The sequence below is a fragment of the Ambystoma mexicanum genome, chromosome 9 (genome assembly GCF_040938575.1).
Source record: "Ambystoma mexicanum isolate Mex_15411 chromosome 9, UKY_AmexF1_1, whole genome shotgun sequence".
NCBI classification, from domain to species: Eukaryota; Metazoa; Chordata; class Amphibia; order Caudata; family Ambystomatidae; genus Ambystoma; species Ambystoma mexicanum.
The window spans coordinates 627,225,595-627,247,594 of record NC_090931.1 but is presented as its reverse complement, the minus strand read 5'-3'; the positions used below and the strand labels follow the sequence as shown (position 1 = coordinate 627,247,594).

Genomic DNA, 22,000 nt, shown 5'->3' with positions numbered 1-22,000 from the left:
GGAGACTGCAGCAGTGTGCTGCAACTCGAGGCAATAGAAGGGGTTGGTGCTGCGGAGGCCGGAGCCAGGACATCGGAGGAGGCTGGTGAGTACACGGAACCCCATAGTAACATCAACCTCCCTGTCCACCCTGCACCCACTACAGCAGCAAAATATGTCAAGTGTGTTGTGTACAACACCAATACAGCCCTGCCTGCAGCCCCCCCGCTACAATCTGGGTGCACACACCGACATACACTCTTCCCAAAACCGCACTCATACCACTAATACACCTAGAACATAGCACAGGCACCCTGTACTGCCAACAGACCATTCTGCTGCCACTCAGACACACATGGCCACCAAGTGAAATTTGGGATTTTGAGGGGGGCTAGTGACCAAGTTTACAACATGAGGCTCCCATACCCTTGGGTATAACCGCGGCTACCTGACATTTCAACTGAAACTGGGTCACATAAATGACGAGTCTTGTGGGGGGAATGGGAGAGGGCAGGGGAGGCAAGGAGGCCATCAGGGGTTTGGGGGTAGCAGACACACATGAGGGGGGGCACTTGGTGAGCGTCTGGGCAGGCAGAGAAGCATTTGTTCCCCACCTCTTTCCGATAAGTACAAATATAATGATTACAAATAACCAAAGGGCATAACCAAGGATATCAGTAGTTTATTGTAATGTACCCGCGGTTATAGAGAAAAAGATATTACAAAAATTATATTTTATTACAGCTACAGTGACGTTGGGGGTAAAAAATCACTGGCTATGGCCAGTGTTCAAAATAAAAAGAGAGAGTGGGCATGGCCGTGGCCACTGGCCATATCTAGTGAGTAGGGAGTGATTTAAAATATACAATGGGCACGGCCCAAGGCCATGACCAGTGGTGCCAAAAAACATTTGGCCATGGCCGAAGGCGCTGAAAAATATACAGTGGGCACGGCCGAAGACTATTGACGGTGGCGCTGAAAGTTCAGTAGGCACGGACATGGCCACTGGCGCCGAATAATATACAGTGGACACGGCCGAAGGCCATGGACAGTTGCGCTGAAAAATATACAGTGGGCATGAAAAAAAACGGTGGTATAACAAAACCCTTGAAAGTTAAGGAAAACACTTTAGTTGAAGTGCAGTTAAGGGGAGTAAACTTAACACAACACAAAATCGTTGAAATTCAGCACATTGGCAAACTCAGGACCGGCTTAACTCAGTGCGTTCCCGTTGCAAAGCACAAGAGCATATATATATATATATATATTATAAGAGTTCAGCCAGTCCTGAGTTTCCCAATGCGCTGAATTTCAAGAGCTTTGTTGTGTTAAGTTTACACCCCTTAACTGCACTTAAACTAAAGTTTTTTCCTTGAATATATGTATACTAGTGGAAAAGCCTGTGTACACTGGCTAATGTGCGTAAAGGAAGACATTTCAGAGTGTAAATATATTATGTGGTGTATTTCAACATACTATGTTAATAGAAAAAAACAATATTGTATAGTATCTTGCACCTTTGAGGAGTAGTAACCTCAAACAAAATCTCACACAATCCATTGAAAGTTCAACATAGTACATACAACCATTTGTTGTATATGCTCTTCATTGTCTTGTATTCCACTTATGGGTTTTGGACTTAAATATATAATGTTGAGGGATGTCAGAGTCATACAATTCATGTGCAGTATGATTCAAAGTAGACATGAGATCATAAAATAAAGTAAATTGAAGTCAAAGTTTAAAACGTACATGAAGAATATTATTGATATAACAATACATACCGAGACATATTACAATGAATACAATACAAGTAATTTCTTTTGTTAGAGAAATAGTGCTTAATCAAAAGAAATTCTGTTTAAATGTTTTAAAAAAATGTATATATGTTCTTAGTGTATGCAACTTGAAGTATGCTGTTACAGTGGTATCCGTGTCTTGGCACTTTTCTGCAGCTAATTGTATGTTATTATTGTTGGGCAGAATGGCTTCAGCCAAACATACATCTGGCCTTCTACTATATGGTATGCTATGTATGTATGTAATACTTTCACATCTGCTTTGCTTTAATATCATAATATATGACCTGTATCTCTTTGGCATCCATTTTTACCATGCATAAAAGCAGAGTTATTTTATATTTCCAAGAGCTTCCCATAAACATTTACATATGTCTTGGTGGACTACCATTATCATGCCTAACTTGGAGGATACTGAAGGCATACTATAACTAACTTAATTTACAGCATATACAGAATTATTCAAACAGTTAATTTATGATTTTACCTTATAATTCAATAGCTTCTCATTTGTCTTTGATCTTCTCTTGCTATTTTCTGATTAAGTATTAATTATTTATGAATATCCTAAATGTCCTGTTACAGAGCCCTGTTCTCGGAACTCGTGCAGACACTCAAATTACTTTTGTAATCCATCAAAGCCTCATTTTAATCCATTTGTCATTTTATACTAATCATTGTGTGATTTTGAGTTTGCAGTCAATCAACTCCTTAAAATGTCTGAATATGCACTAATCTCTTCCAGGCTGGACTTCCAGTCCAGTGTACCTTTGTGTTTGGTTTCCTGTATGCTTTCTTGTGCTATTACTCCCCAGTCTCTGTTTGAACCTAATTTTCTTCGACTTCTGTTCTTTCCCTGGATATTTTTGTTAAAGTTTGTATTTCTGTTCCTGCCTCACTTGTACATGTGTAATTCTTTTGTCCAGTGTTTGGTTGCTGGTTTTTCCAGCAGGCACTCTGTCCATTTTCTTTGTCATGTGTCAGTACTGTTCCTTGTACCCTCTTCGTTAATAGTGGCTGGTTCCTGTTTCAGGAAGCAATCACTTTTCTGTCCCTGCTTCACCTGTTTAGGCTTCAGTCTTGACGCAGGGTGAAAAAGTTCAAGTGGCCAGCTACTAGCCAGCCAGCCATAAAAATGTTACTTGGTATTGTTATTGATACTGTTTATTTGTAAAGTGCCTATACACAAAGCAAGTGTTTCAAAGCGCTCAAGGAGGGAGGGAACAAGGAGAAAAAACAACAGTCATTCAGAGCCATTGAATTTCTGAATGATACAAGTCTGCACAAAGCAGAGTAAGTGATGGCACAAGTGCATATAGTACAGGTAACAGTGTGGATAACAGAAAATAGGTCTGACGACGATTCTGCAGTTTTTCCAAGTGCATTGAGGTGCGACCATGCAAGGAGGGGAGACAAGGGAAAAACAGGTAGACGATCTTCAAGGCATGGTACATTCGGATCGTGCATGTGCACAGACAGGTGCAGGAGAGGGCGGGGACAAGTGAGCCTTGTCAGTTAGAGCTGGGGTAAGTGCTGAGAGATGCCACTATCATGGGTCAATTGACCAAGTGCAGTAACGATGAGGAGAGTGCAAGGGCCGGAGGCAGGTGCAAGACGACTGGCGAGGATGCCCGGGACCTGTGAGACTCTGGGGTACACCAGCAGCCAGTTAGCAGGCTGTGCGGAAAAGGAGGGAGAGAGGGATAGAGCGGAGAGAGAGGTTAGCAGGGTAGAGGGAGAGAGAGAAGGAAGAGGAGAAGAGGAATGTCTTTTTTCCGGAACTTAAGGAGATCCGGCTCAAGATGGAGGGCGGCAGGGAGGCTATTCCAGAGGGAGGCCCCTCTAGAGGATAAAGATCTCCCTCCAAATCTCTGCTTGGATAACCGGATCACTCGCAGAATGTTGGCGGTAGATGAGCGGAGAGCTCGGGAAGGACAGTATCTAGGTAGACCTTGTTGCATATAGGTAGGTCCCAGGCCCCAGAAAGCCTTGTGGACAATGCAGAGGGTCTTGAAATTGATCCTTGCAGCCACGGGGAGCCAGTGGAGGGATTCCAGCGCTGGAGAGATGTGGTCACTGGGCTTGAGGCCAAGTATAAGTCTTGCAGTTCTGTTCTGAGTTGCAGAGGGCACAGAGCAGAGGCAGGGAGGTTGAGAAAGAGACTGTTGCAGTAGTCCAGCCATGAGAGAACCAGGGCTCTGGAGACAGTGAGCCGCTGGTGGATAGTGAGAAAAGGAAGAGTACCTCTGAGGAGGTGCAGCTGGTTATTTGGCTTTTTAGAGATGATTGAGATGTGAGTGGAGAAGGAGAGAGGGGAGTTGAAGATGACCCCAAGGTTTTTTGCCACGCAGGTTGGTGCAGGCGCAGGGCCAAGCAAGGCCAACCAGAGTGTGAGTGGGAAAGCGGGAGCGGGAGTCCCAATGCCAACAATCTCAGTCTTACTGCCGTTGAGGCAGATGTCGTTTGCAGCACACCATGACTGAATTGCGGTCAGAAATTCAGATACGAGTGACGTAGAGGAGGTGGCTGAGGGTAGCCTGAAGGAGAGTTGCGTGTCATCCGCATAACACTGGAAGTTAGGGATGAAAGTGGCAATCACACGTGCCAGGGCAGCCATGAAGACATTGAAGAACCAGGGGGATAGATTAGAACCCTGGGAAACACCACAGGTTGAAAGAGGGATAGCAGAGAGAAAGGACCCAAGTTCCACCCGAGATGGGCAGTTGAAAAGGAAGGAGGTTAACCACGCCTGAGCCTGACCTGTGATTCCCAGGGTGTCACACAGACGTGCAATCAGGATGTTGTGTTTTACCGTGCCAAAGGCAGAGGAGAGATCAAGAAGAATGAGGACAGAGGGAGTGTTAGTGTCGAGATTTGAGACCAGGTCTTCACGGGTGTTCAGAAGAGCAGTTTTCATGCCTCTGGATGCTGTAAAGCCAGACTGATGGTCGTGGAAGCAACCAGCAGATTCAGTGTGGAGGGTAAACTGAGAGATAGCCAGCTTCTCCAGGAGTTTGCCCAGGAAAGGAGTGATAGAGATAGGGTGGTAGTTTGCCAGAATGAAGGCGTCGGCAGAGGGTTTCTTAAGTAGAGGGTGCACAAGGGAGTGCTTAAGAGAAGTTGGGAAAACCCCAGTGGCAAAAGACAGATTGCAAAGGTCAGCCAAGGCTGGAGTGAGAGAGTCAATGTTGTCCTTAATGGTTTTGGAGGGGCAGGGGTCCACCTGTTTGAATGAAGCCTTCATACACGGACCTGTCTGGAGACCTCATTAGGTGGGATGGGAGTGAGAGAAGAGAGGAGTAGTGGTGGAGGGGCAAAGGGAGGCTGCAGAGATGTTGGTTTATGATGTGGTGTGAAAGAGAGAGGGGAAAGGATGTCTTGGATTTTTGCAGTGAAGTGTGCAGCCAGGGCCGGGCAAAGGTCCTGGGTGGGTGTGACAGAACAGGCGGCTGCTGTAGGATTGGCCGGTTCCTTACCGACATTGAAATGTTTGGCCGTGTTGTTTAATGCCGTGGAGAGGCAGGCTTGAATAAAGACTCTTTTCTTGGAGTGGATGAGGAGTCGATATTGCCTTTGAAGGAGGCGGCAGGCCAGTTTGTCAGAGGGTCCGCCCGACGAATTCCATTTCTGCTCAGCTGCCCTACACTTGTGTTTATGGGCAGCCAGATCGGAGACGTACCAAGACCTGCATCCGGACACTCATGACAGGGACATGACACTCAAGAGTATCAAGAGTGTTGGAGATAGAGAGATTGAAGTTAGCGAGGGCTATGTCAGGGTTAGAGTCAGCTGCAGGTGTAGGAGGCGGAGAGTAGGTGGAGACAAAGGTAGCCGCTGTCACTGTTTTCATGTGTCTGGTGACTTTGAAACCAAGTGGCCGTGCCGGGTGTGCCAATGCAAGAGGAGAGGAGAGGAGAGCTTCAAGTTTGAAGAGCGAAGAGAGTGGTCCATCCAAGAGAGAGAGGTAGTGAGAGGGATGCAGAGAGGGATGTTGGTAGAGATGAGAGCATCCAAAGTGTGGCCCGCTGTGTGCGTGTTGACAGAGGGTAAGATGGAGAGGTAGAGAGAATCACATAGGTGTGGCAAGATCCTGAGGAGTCATGAGAGTCCAGATGGATGTTGAGATCACCCAGCAGGAGGAGTTAGGAGGAGGAGGAAAGTTGAGAGGAGGCCAGATCAGCCCATTGCGAGAGGAAAGGAGTGGACTGTCCTGGTGGCCGATAGTAGGTGGCCAGAAGGAGAGAAGATTTAGGAGAGAGTAAGAGCCTGCAGACTGGGCACTCGAAGGAGGAGTAGGGCTGAGTAGGGATGATGGACACATGTATCCATTTTGGGAAGATCAGCGCCACACCCCATCCTGTCTTCTTAGACCTGGGCACAGAGAGGATCTTGTATCCTTCGGGGAGGCATGTGTCAAAGCTCGTGACCGAGCTGTCCTTGAACCACATCTCTGTGATGGCGAGCACATCAAGGTCCATGAGTTCAAGGAGGTTGCAGAAGTCAAACGACTGTTTGACAGCAGAGCGAGAGTTAAGCGTGGCAATATGGAGCAGCTTGCCATCTTTGAAGGTCTTCCGCGGGGGCGCAGGGAACGGTGGTCCCACCCGTGGGTGGCAACAGAGCCAGAGGTATAGTGGTGGCGGAGGCGCCAAGGCCGACAAGGGAGCCGGGACAGTGAGGAAAGGCAGGGGAGCCTGTGCAGAGGAGGAGGTAGGCGCAGCCGGCAAGGGAGCCTGTACAGAGGAGAATGAGGGCACAGCAGGCAAGGGAGCCATGCAGATGTGGAGGAAGGCACAACCGGCAAAGGAGCCTGTGCATAGGAGGAGGAAGGCACAGCAGGCAAGGGAGCCTGTGCAGAGGGAGAGATAAGGTTATAGAGGCGAGGTAAGAGCCTGTCAAAGAGAAGAAGGTTGTGTTGAGGACCCTGAACCATGATGGTTCCATTCCGATAGACATTAATGATGACCCTGGAAATGGCGAAGAGGTCAAGGAGAACCTCCCAGCGGGTGCCACCATTAATGGGAGAAGAGGTGATAGGAGAGAGAAAGGCGACCATGTAACGAGTCCATTGGTCGAGTGAGGGAACAACAAAGAGGATGTCTGTGAGAGTCTCTCTGGCGGAAGCCGTGACATAGGTGCCTGTAATAGGAAGGCCTGGGTTGGAGCCCAGTATGTCCTTCTGAAGTTTCTTCCGGCCAGATGTAGTGATAGGAGAGGCATAGGAAATAGAGAAGCAGTTAGAAAAGATAGGAGAGATAGATAGTGACATATTTCTATACACTTGCCACCTTAATTCTATACATTCAGACAGCACACCATTTCGTACTTGCCAAGAGACAGTTATCATTAGCCACTGCAAACTTTGCACCCTGAGTATTGTTTCCGTGTTCGTGCCTTAGGGTCAGACATAGAAGTCCACTTTTGCTGCTCTTTTCCTTGAGCATTCAGAGTGAGGCACTGGAATAGTAACCTGCTGAGATGTGTAGAGTTTCCCCAAATATTGCGGGGAACTCTGTGACTATTTGTGTATACCCTAAGTGGGAACCATACATGTTTTTCTTAGTTGGACTCACTACCCTTTTTTGTTCACTGCCTTTGCTGCCAGTCTATACTTATAGCCTATACTTTCATGTTTGCAAGGCTATTCTCCTTCCTTTCTCTTGTATACCGCTCTCGCTTAAGCTTTGCGGGTGCCAGCCCCTCTTTGGTCCTCTAGCACCTACTTCCGTATATCAAATAATGACCTATGCTGAAAGAAGCATCTTGTGTTCATCAGTTATTTCCCTGTCCTATGAAATGCCTTACTTTGAATGTCAGGAAATCACTTATTCTGAAGTGATATGTCATATGTGTATGGTATAGATTGCTTACAAAAGGGATGAGCCCGTTTGCCTGTAGAAATAGGCTGAACGATGAGTGAGTGTTTGTTTGCTTGTTTGTTGATTTGTATTGTGACCCCTCTAGGCAGGTAAATGATCTCAGAATTAGTTCCGTATGTTTCACACAAACTATCTTACATGATTTCACCTACTCTCGAACCGTATGCTTGTATTGTTTTCTTTTCACTAAAAGGGCTTTTTTGTTTCCCTTTACAGAAAACCTATAATATGGCCCACCAGGGTCTACTACCTCTGTTACCTTTGCTACCTCCATCTGGGATGTGCTACTCCACCCATAACCTGTAATGACCCCTTTGCACATCTCATTCTAGGATAGTGCACCTGTGCCTCCGTAAGGCAGATCAGAAGCTGGTGATCATCAAACACATCCCAGTGGAGCAGATGACCAAGGACGAGCGGTTGGCTGCACAGAATGAGTGTCAGGTGCTGAAGTTACTCAATCACCCTAACATCATCGAGTACTATGAGAACTTCTTGGAGGACAAGGCGCTTATGATTGCCATGGAGTATGCACCAGGTGGGCCCTTGCTAATATTTCAGTGTCTTGGCAACTTTGTTAGCCTGACCCTTTATAATAGTTTGGTAACATTAAAACAGGCAATAGTTCTGTCTTCTTCTTTGCACAAACGTATCCTGCTATATATATGCTGCCGGGTCTGCATTACAAATGCATCTGCCCACCACTGTTCAGGAGTTCCTGTGAAGGTTTCGAAATTGAGGGGAGCTGGTAGCTATTTAGAGACTGCTTGTGGCCTAGAAGAGCCTGGTTAGCTTGACACCAACACCTACCAGAAGTTATTTTTGGCTCCCCAGGCCAACTGATACCGAACAAACACACCTATGTGTATTTAACTCTGTGCATCTGTTACAATCTATAAATAAGCATTAGGACACATCTATACAACATTTAAGGCATAAGTGGTCATAAATAATGTACAAATTGATATGTTTGTATCTTATGTGACATGTTAGATTTGCGGAACGCAATGTGCTAGCTCCTGGTTCCCGAGTGGTAGCTCCTGGTCACTGGTTAATGCTGAATACCCAGGAACTGCTTTTAGCTCCTGCTTATCAAATCTTAATTTCAATCCCTGCTGTGCATCAATAAGTGTGTGCAGAAATGTCAGGGCTTTCTTAAGAAGGACTACCTAAAAGCAAGGGTTTATCCACTGTTGAACTTTAAAAGGAACAACATGAAGCACCTTGTTTGGCAAATAGAAAACATAAAAACTAAGAAAGCAAACTGATGAATGCTACTTATTAATCCCCATACAGGGCAACTGCATCTTCTTATTTAGCAAATGGGATTTGTTTGTTTGTTTGTTTATTTTATTTATATTGCGCACCTGACCCAAAGGTAATTGGGCACTGTTAGGACATTGATGGTTACAAAGAATAGTCAAGGTAAGATTACAAGCGGTAGATATATACATGTGATACATAATTATACAATCAAAAGCATTAAAGGTCATGGGAGAATTACAGGGCAGCATATATACAAATTGTGCAGTCCATCAAGGTCGGGGTATCTAGGCTAATGCGATTGTGTTTTGTTGAGTAACCAGATGATAACATGGCTTCTGAATGTGTCAAAAGCTTGAATCATTTGGATATTCTGAGGGAGGGTGTTCCATAACTGGGCGGCTAATACCGGGAAGCTGGTGCCGCCAGCTCTTTTCAGATTAAATCTGGGCACCACCAGGCGTGGTCTGTTGGATGATCTAGTAGTTCTGTTGGACACTTTCCAAGTGAACTTGTCTGAGAGATAGGGGGGTGGGGGCTGGGTGGTTGAGGGCTTTGTGAGTGAGGCAGATGGTTTTTAAGTCGATTTTGTCATGTATAGAGAGCCACTTGTGTTGCTTTCTAGTTTCTGATATGTGCTCTCTTTTGGGGATATTTAACGCTACTCTGAGCATGTTGTTTTGCATGATCTGCAATTTATTTAGAATGGCTTTATTCGCACCTAGGTGGAGACTGTTTCAGTAGTCCAATTTGGATTGTATGAGCGCTCTCGTCAGTGGTAGGCAGCTAGTGGGGGAGAAAAAAATGTCTGCAAGCTCTAATCAGTTTGCCCGTGTAGGCAGTGGCCGATGATGTCATGTTTATCTGTTTAGTTAGATTGGATTGTGCATCGAGGTAAAAACCTAAGGTTTTTACATGTTTGGCTACGGGTATATTGTTCCCATCAATGAGGATACTTATGTAGCGGGTACTAAGTTTGAACAGGTTGTTAGATGAGCCAACTAAGAGTAGCTCTGTTTTATCATCATTCAGGCAGAGGCCATGTGTGGCCATCCATGCCTAAATGGTGGTGTAGACTTCGTTAATCCGTGCGACATCTATATCATAAGTACCTGATAAAGGTAGGAGTATCTGGGTGTCATCAGCATAGTTTGTGTAAGTGACACCCAGACGGTCCAGTTTATCAAATAATGGCTTTGTAAAAATGTTGTACAAAGTGGGTGAGACACATGATCCTTGGGAGACTCTGCAGGTGATGGGGATGGGATCAGCGGCTGCCGAAGGTGATAACACACGCATTGTTCTGTTTGCGAGGAAGGATTGGATCCAGGAAACAGCAGAACTGGAGAAGTGGGCTGCTGATGATAGGTGGTCGCAAAGTATAGCATGGTCCACCAAATCAGAAGCTGCTGAAAGGTCTAGAAGGAGTAGGATGGCCATCCTTCCATTGTCTTTCAATTCATCGATCTGGCACTTGAGATCAACAAGGGCGGTTTCTGTGCCATGTTGAGGTCTGAAGCCAGATTGGCGAGTTCCGAGTAATTTGTGAGTTTCAAGATAATCTTGTATTTGCAAGTAGGCAATTCTTTCCAAGATTTTCAGTAAAAAGGGGACTGTGTGTGATATGTCTATAGTTAGTGGGTATATCCGGATCAAGGGTCTGTTTCTTTAGTAGCGGTAGAACCCAGGACTGTTTAAGGTTACTTGGGACATAGTAGCTAGCGAAGGAGGAATTTATGAGCTTAGTAATGAATGGTGCTAGGTCTCGAGCTGCATCTTTTATGATCTGGGCAGGGCAGCTATCACCCTTACAGTTAGATGGTTTGAGAGACGCAGTGATGTTATGAACTACGGGTATGGTAGCTTTTTTAAACATGAAGCCTGAATTAGTGTGTGAGGCGGGGGTGGATGCTGGAGTGTTAACTGTGAGTTGGGATCTTTTGTCGGCTATTTTGGTCTGAAGTCCTTTAATTTTGTTGGACAGGGCATTTTGTATACTGGTGCACCAGGCTTTATCCTTAGTGCATGTATCTGGCGTGAGGTTGGGGTTCTCAAGTTCTCTTAGAATATTGAATAGTTCTTTAGTACTGGAGCTGGCTTGGGCTATTCTGTCGTCGTAGGTTTCTTTTTTGGTCTGGATTATCTTATTTTTGTAGGTGGCGGTGATGGTGGCAAGATTTGTTTTGTTTTCAGGTGTGCGGGAGGATTTCCAGCGCGATTCCAATTTTCTTTTTTCTGTACTGAGTATTTTTAACTCTGGAGTGAACCACGAGTTAAGATGGGCTATAGGTTTACTTTTGCACAGTTTTAGCGGGGCAATAGCATCAATAGCTTTGGACATAGTCTCATTGTAGGCGGAGGTCAGGGTACTAGGATCATTGGTGTCCAGTAGGGCATTGAGTAGGGGAACTACCAAGGGAACTAAGGCTTCTACTGTGATGTTGCGTTTATTTATTGTGAGGCAGGGGGGAGCAATGGTAGGCTTTTTTTTTCCAAGTTGTTCATGTTTATTTCAAAGGTGATAAGGTGGTGGTCTGACCATACTAGAGGATTGGTGTCTAATAGGGAAGTGTTGCAATTGAGAACCGCTATCCAGTCAATTATCCTGCCCTTTTCGTGGGTGGGTTTGGAGCTAATTTGGGTATAGCCATGATCTGATAGTGCAGAGTCTAGGGAGGTGGCGTGTAGGTCACTGGTGTCATTATAACCAAGGTTAAATCACCTAAGATGATATTTTGTGCCATAGGTTTAGTGGTGTCAGCTGCTAAGGCTGTGATGTCGTCTTCGAAGGATCCAGGGGGTCCTGGGGGCCTGTAAATACTATGTAATATGATGGTGTTGTTGGGTGAAGTTTGGAACTTGACTGAAAGGCGTGCACACGAAGATAGCAACGTAGGGGTGATGAGTCTTATATTGAGAGTGTCTTTAAAGATAATGGCTATTCCTCCTCGGCGAGCCGTGAGTCTGTCTGCACGGAGAATGGAATAATTGTCCGGGGTGGCTAGGGCAATGGAGGGGCCAGCTGCCTCATGCAGCCACGTTTCTGTCATTACGATGAAGTCGAGGTTATTGTTTACAATAGTGTCGGCGATCTCTGATGCATATGCTACAAGGGACCTGACATCAGTAATGCTCCTTTGATAGGCTGTTTCGGAGAGCCCTTCAGAGGTGAGCTAGGAAGAATGGTGTCTGGGTTATTTAGTGCAACTGTGTGGCTTTTGTTTTTTTTGCCTGTGATTATTATGGGTGGGTCCAGAGCGATCTGAGCATGTGAGTTTATGGGTGTGTTCTATTAGTGGGTGCCTACTATATGGTAGTCTACTGGCAAGTCTCTCATTACGCTTAGGTGTGTCCGGAGGGGAGGCAGATGAGACTATCAAAATGATAGATTTTTTGCATTTATGATGAGAAAAGCTGTATATCCAATTAAGAAGGTAATATTGTAGATTGGAATGACGCATATGTGAGCTTTTGATGTAACATTGGAATCAATTGTGACAAAGACTTCATGAAAAAACAGATGGAATATATAATAATAAGTGTATTTGGCACAGATAGATACATAGTCAGCAATGAGTACTATAATTTACTGTCAGGAATAGTTTAGGACCCATTTGGCACCCTCTATTGAGCAGGTATCTCAGACTGAAGTGCATTGAATTATTCTGTGTTGAAAAATAGTTTGGTAAGCCCAAACTCCACCATATCTCTTCACTCAGCTTTTTCTAGGCTGGTAGCAAGGATGGATCCCTTCTGCAAGTCCTGACATCACTGCCACTCCTGCTTGGTAATCGCTGAAAAAATGCATGTGATCCTTGGGATAGATTTCTTGGTCTTTGTGCACATGGGACAAACCAGTTCAGGATTAGTTGCTCTAGTTGTACTAGGTCGGAATGGACAGCTATCTGTCAGCTCCCTGAATCGAGTGGAGTCATTGTTGACCTTCAGTCTTGTGTGGGTGATTATAGCTCCAGCCTGTTAGTTCTTGGGCAAGTATAGCTCTCTTCTCCCCAAATATGCTGATTTACTGGTACCCTAGATTCAACCGTCAGTCCTCATGTCTTGAGTCTGGATCCCCTGGGACACAGGAACTGGTATCCACTGGTTCAAGAGGCAGTTTTTTCACGGAATGCTGTAAGTAGTATTCTGTATACCATCCCTCACTGGGTCTAATGAGACGACAGCCGTACCCCCCTTTGCTGTTGACAGTGGTACTCTTTGTTGTTTCCTAGACACGCCAAAATGACGTTCCTCAGGATCTCATATTGCATCTGTCCTTCCACATTTAAGACTTTGTGGGCTGCCTGTAAGTCACCTGTTAGTGGAGAGGTATATTGAAGCCAGAATGGGTTGTTCTGTTTGGCTGCCTCGTCAATGTGCTCAAAACGTCTGAAGAACGCTTCAATGTCTTCTCCTGATAACATCTCTTGAAGTAAAGAGACTGGGGAAAAAGGTGCTCCAGTAGGTTGGTTAGTAGGTAGCTGCTTTAGCACAGCAAATTTTCCAGTAACCATCTTCTCCAGCATATACTCTAAGGTAGCAGAATATTGCTATTGAGAGCCTAGAGTGTCTCCTTTGTCAACAATAGGTTTGGTTATTGGTTTTACAGCTGGGGCTGGGAATAAATGTCCTCCTCTCGGTTGGAAGGTTCTAACTGGGTCCCAGGATTATTTGGAAGATAGCTTTGGTCAGCGTCTTGGGATCCCCAAATTGTCTTTAGTCTGTGGATCTGCACCAGCCGAGTTGGAAATGTAACACTGTCTGGTTTCTTGATAGTGCTGCCGGGGGACTGCGTCCTCAATGGGCTGCCTTTGGGGGGAACTGCTTCTGCTACACTAGCTTTTCCTCTCCCTGCTCTGGGCTCTGGATCCGGTAGCAACCGAGGTGCCCAGCAGGCTTTCCTTGATCCTTCAAAACTGATTGTTGGTTCAATGTCCTCTTTGGTGTTCCTGGGAGGACTGTCGACTCTGCCTCATCTGTCACAGAGCTGGACTCACTGCAGAAAATATACTTGGCTTACTGGGTGACTAAATGGTTAGTCATAAGTGATTCTAGAAGTACGAGGTCTACTAGGTAGGAGGTGGGGTCGAGTTCTACTTGAGCTCTCCACCCTCCTCCTAAACTGAAACTTTCGTGCCCTGATCCATGTTGTCACACTGAAAGGTTCTCCTTTTCGGGTGGCCCACCATATCTGAGCCCATTGATTTAGGTTCTGACACAATATGCCTCAAAGAGGACAGGGATTAGGCATAGGCCAGAGAGGAAGATCACACCACTTTAATTTGAGGCACTAAAACAGAGGAAATCAAAAACAATCTATTGGTGGCCAAAGAAAAGTAAGCTTAAGCTTGACCAGGACAAACCTACACCTGGACTAGTGTCCTTTGCCAGGGTCGTCTCCTGGGTGGCCAATCACGTCAGTGTCTCTGCTGGAGAACAAATGTCAGCAGGAAAGAAAATCCCCCCTGTCCTTGCCAAGCTCAGGCCCCAGTCCCTCCCTACCACTTGCCACAACAGTGCAATATATGCAAATGACTGAAAGGCCCTGGGCGAAGTGTCAATCTTAGTTTTTCATGCTCTCTTGGCTGGGTCTTTTAAAGATTGAGTATGGTGGGGAGACCCTCTCAGATATGAAGTGGAATTCCCCAGCAAGGGCTGCATTGGATGTTGGACTTCAGTCTGCCTTTTCACAAGGACCCAATCTATATATAAAAGTGAACATTTGTGTGTGGGTTACTGGCTTCGCGTATGTTCCCTATACAATTTGACACCGTTTCACCAATCTTCACCAAATTTTGCTTAGTCACCTGTCAGGACTCTGTGGACATTACTGGCTACATGACATCTGGACACCCCACCCCTTCCTCCGGATTTCAGCAAAAGTGAAAATGTGGGTGTGGGTTTGTCGCTTTGCGTATCTTCCCTATACAATTCCACACTGTTTCACCAATCTGCACCAACCTTTGCACGGTCTCCTGTTAGGACCCTTTTGACATTACTGGCTACATGACATTTGAACACCCCATCTGTTAGAATCCGCCGCTACTTCCCCTCGTAGTGTAGCCGACGATTTCTTCCCAACAATATAACCTACTGTCTGAATTCCAAAACCAGACAGCAGGATCTATTCTTTGAAAGAATGGATCCCACGAACACAGGAAGACAGCAGCCGGAACACGCAGATAGACCAATAGGAAGAATTACACAAATTAATCCTGCGTAATTCCAAAATTGATGTCATGAACTGTGTAATTTCAGCACTAACCTTAATAATAAGATAGCACTGCAAAAACCAACTACGATATGGCTGTTACTAGTCTTTCTTCCTGATGAGCTGTGATGACACTGTAAGAAATGTACCCTGTTGTTAGCCAGAGAAATTCTACTTGAACTGTGAGTGTGTGTATCAGGACAGAATAGAGGAAATTCTCTTACTGTGGAATCCGGAGCAATAGTAAATGGAAAATTCCCCGATGAGAACGTAGAGCAGCAGGAAGCAGAACCTGAGCAACCCCATTCGACTGTACCTGACGAAATGAGGATGCCTAATGGAATGTCTCTAGTCCAGAAGCTCACCCGCCGAAACGAGGACGCATAACGGGATTGAAAACACACAACAAAAGTCACCAGTCCGTTTGTAACAATCCGCGTGGTGCTCCGACCCCAGTTAATGGCTGGTCTGTGTAAGCAGGAGTAAACCAAGTCCAAAAACAATCCAGGGGACGATTCCTAGTAATTAGATACCAATGAGTAGCAAGAGCACGGTCAACGAAGCAGCTAGGGCAAAATCAAAGCAATTCCAGGTAATGTTCCAGGTCGAGACCAAAGTCGATAGGCACACTGCAAACGAAGCCGACTTGGGTGAGGCAAGGCAGTCCAGTAAGCCTTTCCAGGTTGGCAGGATGAAGACAGAACAAGATCGAGCGAACAAATCAGACAAGGGATAGACCAAGGAATCCAGACGAAAGAAAGTTCAAAGACCAGGAAAGAAAAAGACTCAAAAGAACAGCAAGAAACAGGATTCAGTACTTGAGCAAATTCAGAAGCACCGCAGAAACAGTAGGGGGTGCTTAAATGTCACAATACTGCAACACGTGACCGCGGAGTGGCGTGGGCCATTATAGACGCTGCGACTACATTGTCAAGCACCATGGCAAACTCCAATCCGGGCCGTAGCGTCCTTTCCTGCAGAAAAGCACGGAACTCTGGTCTTTGTGGTGTGGAAAACATATGGAAACGTGAGAATGCCTGAACTTGGGCATGGGCAGAAAATGAAGGTGGGAGTTGGACATGAGAGGGACTTTACTCCTTGTGTGCCTGAGTCTATGGGTTGATCTGATCACATGAGATGAGCATGATGTATGGGCCGTAGAAGGATGTGGATTCCCGACACCATCCCTTTACCCGGATTTCAGCAAAAGTCAAAATATGTTTGTGGCTGGCAGAAGCGTTGTTCCTTATACAATTCTACACTATTTCACCAATCTGCACCAAACTTTGCACAGTTTCCTGTTTGGACCCTCCGGATAACACTGGCTACATTACATGTTTTCCTCCCACACCGTCCCTCAGACTTCAGCCCCTGCACACATGAGACGGCCGCCTGGAAGTGAGGGAACATCAAGGTGGTCGTAGGAGGACTGGAAAAAGCTCATTGCAAGCATCTGGATCCGAGAAACAAAACTCAAGGTCCTTACTGGACCTTGAAAACCTCTTTTTAAAGCCCTAGGACGCACCGTTTGAGATATATGCACCACTACGCACTGCACCGCGCCGGGGGGAATTTGTTTTTTGTGCGTTTGTATGTTCCTCATACAATTCCACACTGTTCCACCAATCTGCACCAAATTATGCACAGTAACCTGTTGGGAACCTTTGCCCAACACTGGCTATTTTACATGTGGATACCCCGTTCCCTGTATTCCAGCCCCTGCACACATGAGGCGGTTGCCTGGAAGTGGCGGAACACCAAGGTGGTCGTAGAAGGACTGGACAGAGCTCACAACATCGGGATGCGAGAAACAAAACTCAAGGTCCTTACTGGACCTAGAAAACCACATTCAAAGCCCTAGGACGCACCAGTTCTGAGACATTTACACCGCAATGCACTGCACCACGCCGGGGTGAGGCGGCAGGTGGGGAGAGTGCACAAAAGGTCCCAGTATTCTGCAGCACAGCAACTCTCACCTCCCCTCCACTTTTGCTCCAGGGTTAGTCCGCCAGCCACACATGCCCATTCTCAGTGTAACTCAATTCAAAGAATAGTATTTTTTAAATTGAGTTACTTATTCTAATGGTGTAACACGCAATTCCACTCCTTTCATTTAAACATTATATCTGTACCAACTTGTGTGGATAAGTTGGCAGGAGTTGATCTGCTGCGCACACCTACTCATGTACTTTCATTACTTGCTCGAATTCAACCAGTGATTAATGGCGCACTTGTTGCGAATCCACAACTCCTGTTCTTCGTTCTCCATTCTCAGTGTAGTTCCCTTCAGAGTGCAAAGCATATCAAGCGATAAGCGATTTGGGACCTTAAGCTATTTCTAACAAATAGTACCGATAAGAAAATAAAATCCTGTGCAACGCTGGGTATATCAGCTAGTTTTCATTAAAACAGGAGGCCATTTGAAGGTTTCCGGTGCCTTTGCTCTAGGGATCTCACCACCTCCCTATCCCAGACTTCTAGTGCTACTTCTAGTAACCACTCTAATGGGCATACACTGGGATGGGTATGTTTGGTCCAAGTGTTAGCTGGCGCGCTGATCAGTTGGGCTCAATATGAATATTATCACTAAAGTGCCACCTGAACCAAAACTAATGTTGGCACTAAAGAACTACCTACAAGTCAAAAGGAAGCAGTTCAAGTATACCTGCAGATTTGTCTGCCTCCACCCTGCCATCTTTCTCACTCTACATACACTGTCCAAATATGTGTCTTTTTTGCTCCAATTTAAACTTAAGGAATGTATTGGATTTGTCTGTTTCCCCTCTAAGGTTCATGTTTGACATCCACACGTAAGGTGTAATAGTAGGTCAGTCCTGTCCGGCCGTTTGCTAAGGTTCTTTGTTTGTTTGTTTGTTTATTTGTAGGGCGCACCAAACCCTTAGGTAGCTGGGCGCACAACATCATAAGAATACTTACAGCTTAGTTACAGATACAGATGTATGTAAAGATACAGTTACAGATATAGTCAGGCACATGGAATACAAGTGTTAGGAGGTAAAGGTACGGTAGGGGCATACACGTAGAACATACAGTTGCATTCATTGGACCTAGTGGTCATTGTTTCGTAGCCAGGTGCGGGTGTTAGGCCTGAAAATGAAGTAAGTCTGATCCTTCTGAGCTCAACTGGGAGTGCATTCCATTGTTGGGCTGCTTTTACTGGGAAGCTGTTGCCTCCTGTTTTTTTAAGTCTGAATCTGCGTATTTGGAGGCAGTAAGAGTTGGATGTCCTAGATGGTCGTGCAGAGGTTTTTCTAGTTATTCTTTCCTTCAAGTATGGAGGGGCTGCGTTGTTAAGGCATTTGTAAGTTAATGATACAGTTTTAAGGAGTATCCTACCACTGATTTTCAGCCAGTGGTGGTTTCTCCTGGTGTTGGAAATATGCTCTCTAGTGGGGATGTTCAGAGCCATTCTGAGCGCATTATTTTGCAGTGTCTGTAGTTTGTTAATGATATATTTGTTGGCACCTAGGTACAGTGCATTGCAGTAGTCCAATTTTGATAGGATGAGGGCATTGGCTAGGAGAATGCAACTAGTTAGTGAGAGGAAAGGTCTACATGCTCTAATGAGTTTGCCAGTGTAAGCCGTGGCTGAAGCCAGGGAGTTTACCTGTTTTTTTAGAGTTAGCATAGAGTCCAGATAGAAACCAAGTGTCTTCACTTCTTTGGCAACTGTAATTATGTTCCGATCAATGTTGAATGCACTATAGTTAGTGTCAAGTTTTTTTAAGCTATTGGCCGAGCCGAGAATCAGGATCTCTGTTTTATCGTTATTCAGGCAGAGGCCATGCGTGGCCATCCAGGCCTGAATGAGGGTGTACATTTCATTTACTAAGGCTGTATCTGAAGCGAAATTACAAAAAGAAATATCTATCAGAGCACACCTAATTACTCAAAAACTAAATAACTATTTAGAGAAATTTTATTACAATTCTGGGTGCTGGGGAGGAATACACGCCCTGACACTGGAGCATGTGTTAAACATAAAACAAAAAGTGTCTAAACTTAAAGACACTCCCGTCCCCTGCACACCTTACAAGCTGAAATAAATCAGTCAAATTTCATAACATTTGCACTTTTATATATAGAAAGAATTGTCAATTTAGAACATAGGTAAAACAATATCTTCATAAAAGTACAGAAAAAAGGTATCAACTGACTTCCAATATAGCCAGCATGAAAAACAAATCAAACCAGACAAAAAAATAAGCTCCCAATTTTGAACTGCAGCTTCAAGCTCTACGCGTTTCGGGGACTATCCCCTTCTTCAGAAGCAAAAATATCTCACAGTGGGAATGTTGTCAAAGAAAATAGACTCTCTGTCTGTGCATCTGTCTGTGCACGACGTACACAGAACCAGGATCCCTGCGAATACTCCTGCCGTCCTCAACAAGTGAAATGTGATTGCCGAACTCTAAGGCAAATCAATAGCCAATCCAATCCAAATTCAGGACTTCCAGTACCCCGCATCCAATGTAAAGCATCCTGCTGATTATAGAAATGTATAATGCAATTCCAGAAGCGCACCTCTTCACCTCAGATTCAACGGCTCCTCTCCAATTCACACGGACGTGAGAGGAGCCGTTGAATCTGAGGTGAAGAGGTGCGCTTCTGGAATTGCATTATACATTTCTATAATCAGCAGGATGCTTTACATTGGATGCGGGGTACTGGAAGTCCTGAATTTGGATTGGATTGGCTATTGATTTGCCTTAGAGTTCGGCAATCACATTTCACTTGTTGAGGACGGCAGGAGTATTCGCAGGGATCCTGGTTCTGTGTACGTCGTGCACAGACAGATGCACAGACAGAGACTCTATTTTCTTTGACAACATTCCCACTGTGAGATATTTTTGCTTTTGAAGGAGGGGATAGTCCCCGAAACGCGTAGAGCTTGAAGCTGCAGTTCAAAATTGGGAGCTTATTTTTTTGTCTGGTTTGATTTGTTTTTCATGCTGGCCATATTGGAAGTCAGTTGATACCTTTTTTCTGTACTTTTATGAAGATATTGTTTTACCTATGTTCTAAATTGACAATTCTTTCTATATATAAAAGTGCAAATGTTATGAAATTTGACTGATTTATTTCAGCTTGTAAGGTGTGCAGGGGACGGGAGTGTCTTTAAGTTTAGACACTTTTTGATTTCTGAAGCGAAATTGCCCGAAAGGGGAATGAGGATCTGGGTGTCGTCAGCGTAGTTTGTGTAGGTGACACCCAATCTATCCAATTTGTCAAATAGAGGCTTAGTAAAGATATTATACATGCTTGGCGAGACACATGAGTCCTGAGGGACTCCACATGATGTTTGAATTGGGTCTGCTGATGCTAAAGTGGAGAAGACTCGCATACTCCTATTATCTAGAAAGGAATGGACCCAAGCTATAGCTTCACTTGAAAAGTGGGCAGCCGAGGCTAGGTGTTTGCATAATACTGCAGGTCATTAAGCTCGTCAATTTAAGCTTTAAGGTCTATTAGTGCTGTCTCTGTGCCATGCTGGGGTCTGAAGTCCGATTGGCTGGAGCCTAGAAGTTGGTTGGTCTCAAGGTATTTCTGAATTTGAAGATAGGCCATTCTATCTATTATCTTGAGGAGGAATGGGACCGTTGTGATAGGCCTGTAATTTGTGGGGATGGATGGGTCTTAGGTTTGTTTTTTGAGAAGGGGTAAAACCAAGGATTCTTTTAAGCTGCTTAGGACAGTGTTGGTTGAAAAGGAAGCATTAATGAGTTTAGAGATAAAAGGGGCTAAATCTCTTGCTGCATCCTTAATTATTTGGGCTGGACAGTTGTCCCCTTTACAGTTTGATGGTTTTAGGGAGGCAATGATTTTTTCTGTTTCCTGAATAGTGACTTTGGAGAATTTAAATAGAGCTGAATCATGCTTGTCATTTGGAGTGGTGCTGGTAGGTATTTCAACAAACGTGAGAAAGGCTTTTTTTGCTGCAGAGTTTGTATTTTATTTGCAAGGGCATTTTGGATGCTAGTGCACCATTGCTTGTCTCTAGGTACGTTGTCCGCTGGGGGTTATGGGCGATTCTAATTCCAGAGGATCACAAATAGTTCCTTAGTATTGGAAGAGGCTTTCGAAATTCTGTCGTTGTAGACTTCTTTTTTTGTTTAGATAATTTCTTTCTCAGAATTATTGGCGAAAAGTTTTAATTTAAGTTTATTTTCCTCCTTTGGGGAGTGTTTCCATGTAGTTTCTAACTAAGTTCTTTATGGTGAGGGGTGAACCAGGTATTGGGGTGAGTCTGTTGTTTACTCTTGCGTACCTTAAGTGGGGCAATAGTATCTAGGGCCTTAGCCATAATGTTGTTGTAGGACTCAACCATTGTATTTGGGTTGGAGTTGCTTGGCAGAGTGTTAATCACAGGAAGGAGGAGAGGTAGGATGTTGTCTGGTGTGATGCTTTTCTTTGATCTAGTGGGAAGGGGGGTGCCATAATTTTATCTTTGTCTGGTTGTTTGTTAAGTGTCAAGCTAAAGTCAATTAGGTAATGGTCAGTCCATGGTTGGGGTGTGATTTTGGTGATGTTAGTTGGACAGTGTAGAGTGGCTACCCAGTCTAGAGTCCTACCTTTATCATGGGTAGGGAAGAAGACTTTTTGGTTGAGGCCATGTTCATCAAGCATGGTAGCTATCGCTTGAGCTTGTTTGTCGTCAGGATCATTGAAACGTAGGTTGAGGTAGCCTAAAATGATTAACTGAGATGAGTCTTTTATGTTGTGTGAGATATGTCCTCTTCAAATGAACCTAAGGGTCCTGGTGGCCTGTATATGAGGTGGATGGTTAGAGCACGGCATGGGGATATAGGCAGTTTCGCCGAGAGTAGTTCACAGGATTTTAGTGAACT

General features: G+C 44.9%; 1 protein-coding gene across 2 annotated transcripts in view; it reads left to right on the top strand.

Moving 5' to 3' along the window:
- Positions 1-22,000, top strand: part of NEK8 (NIMA related kinase 8) — a 271,322-nt gene that overhangs the window by 13,079 nt on the left and 236,243 nt on the right. For both annotated transcript variants that reach the window (XM_069615313.1, XM_069615312.1), the window contains exon 2: positions 7,990-8,195. In XM_069615313.1, the coding sequence (XP_069471414.1) occupies positions 7,990-8,195 (206 nt within the window). The remainder of the gene's footprint in view (positions 1-7,989; positions 8,196-22,000) is intronic.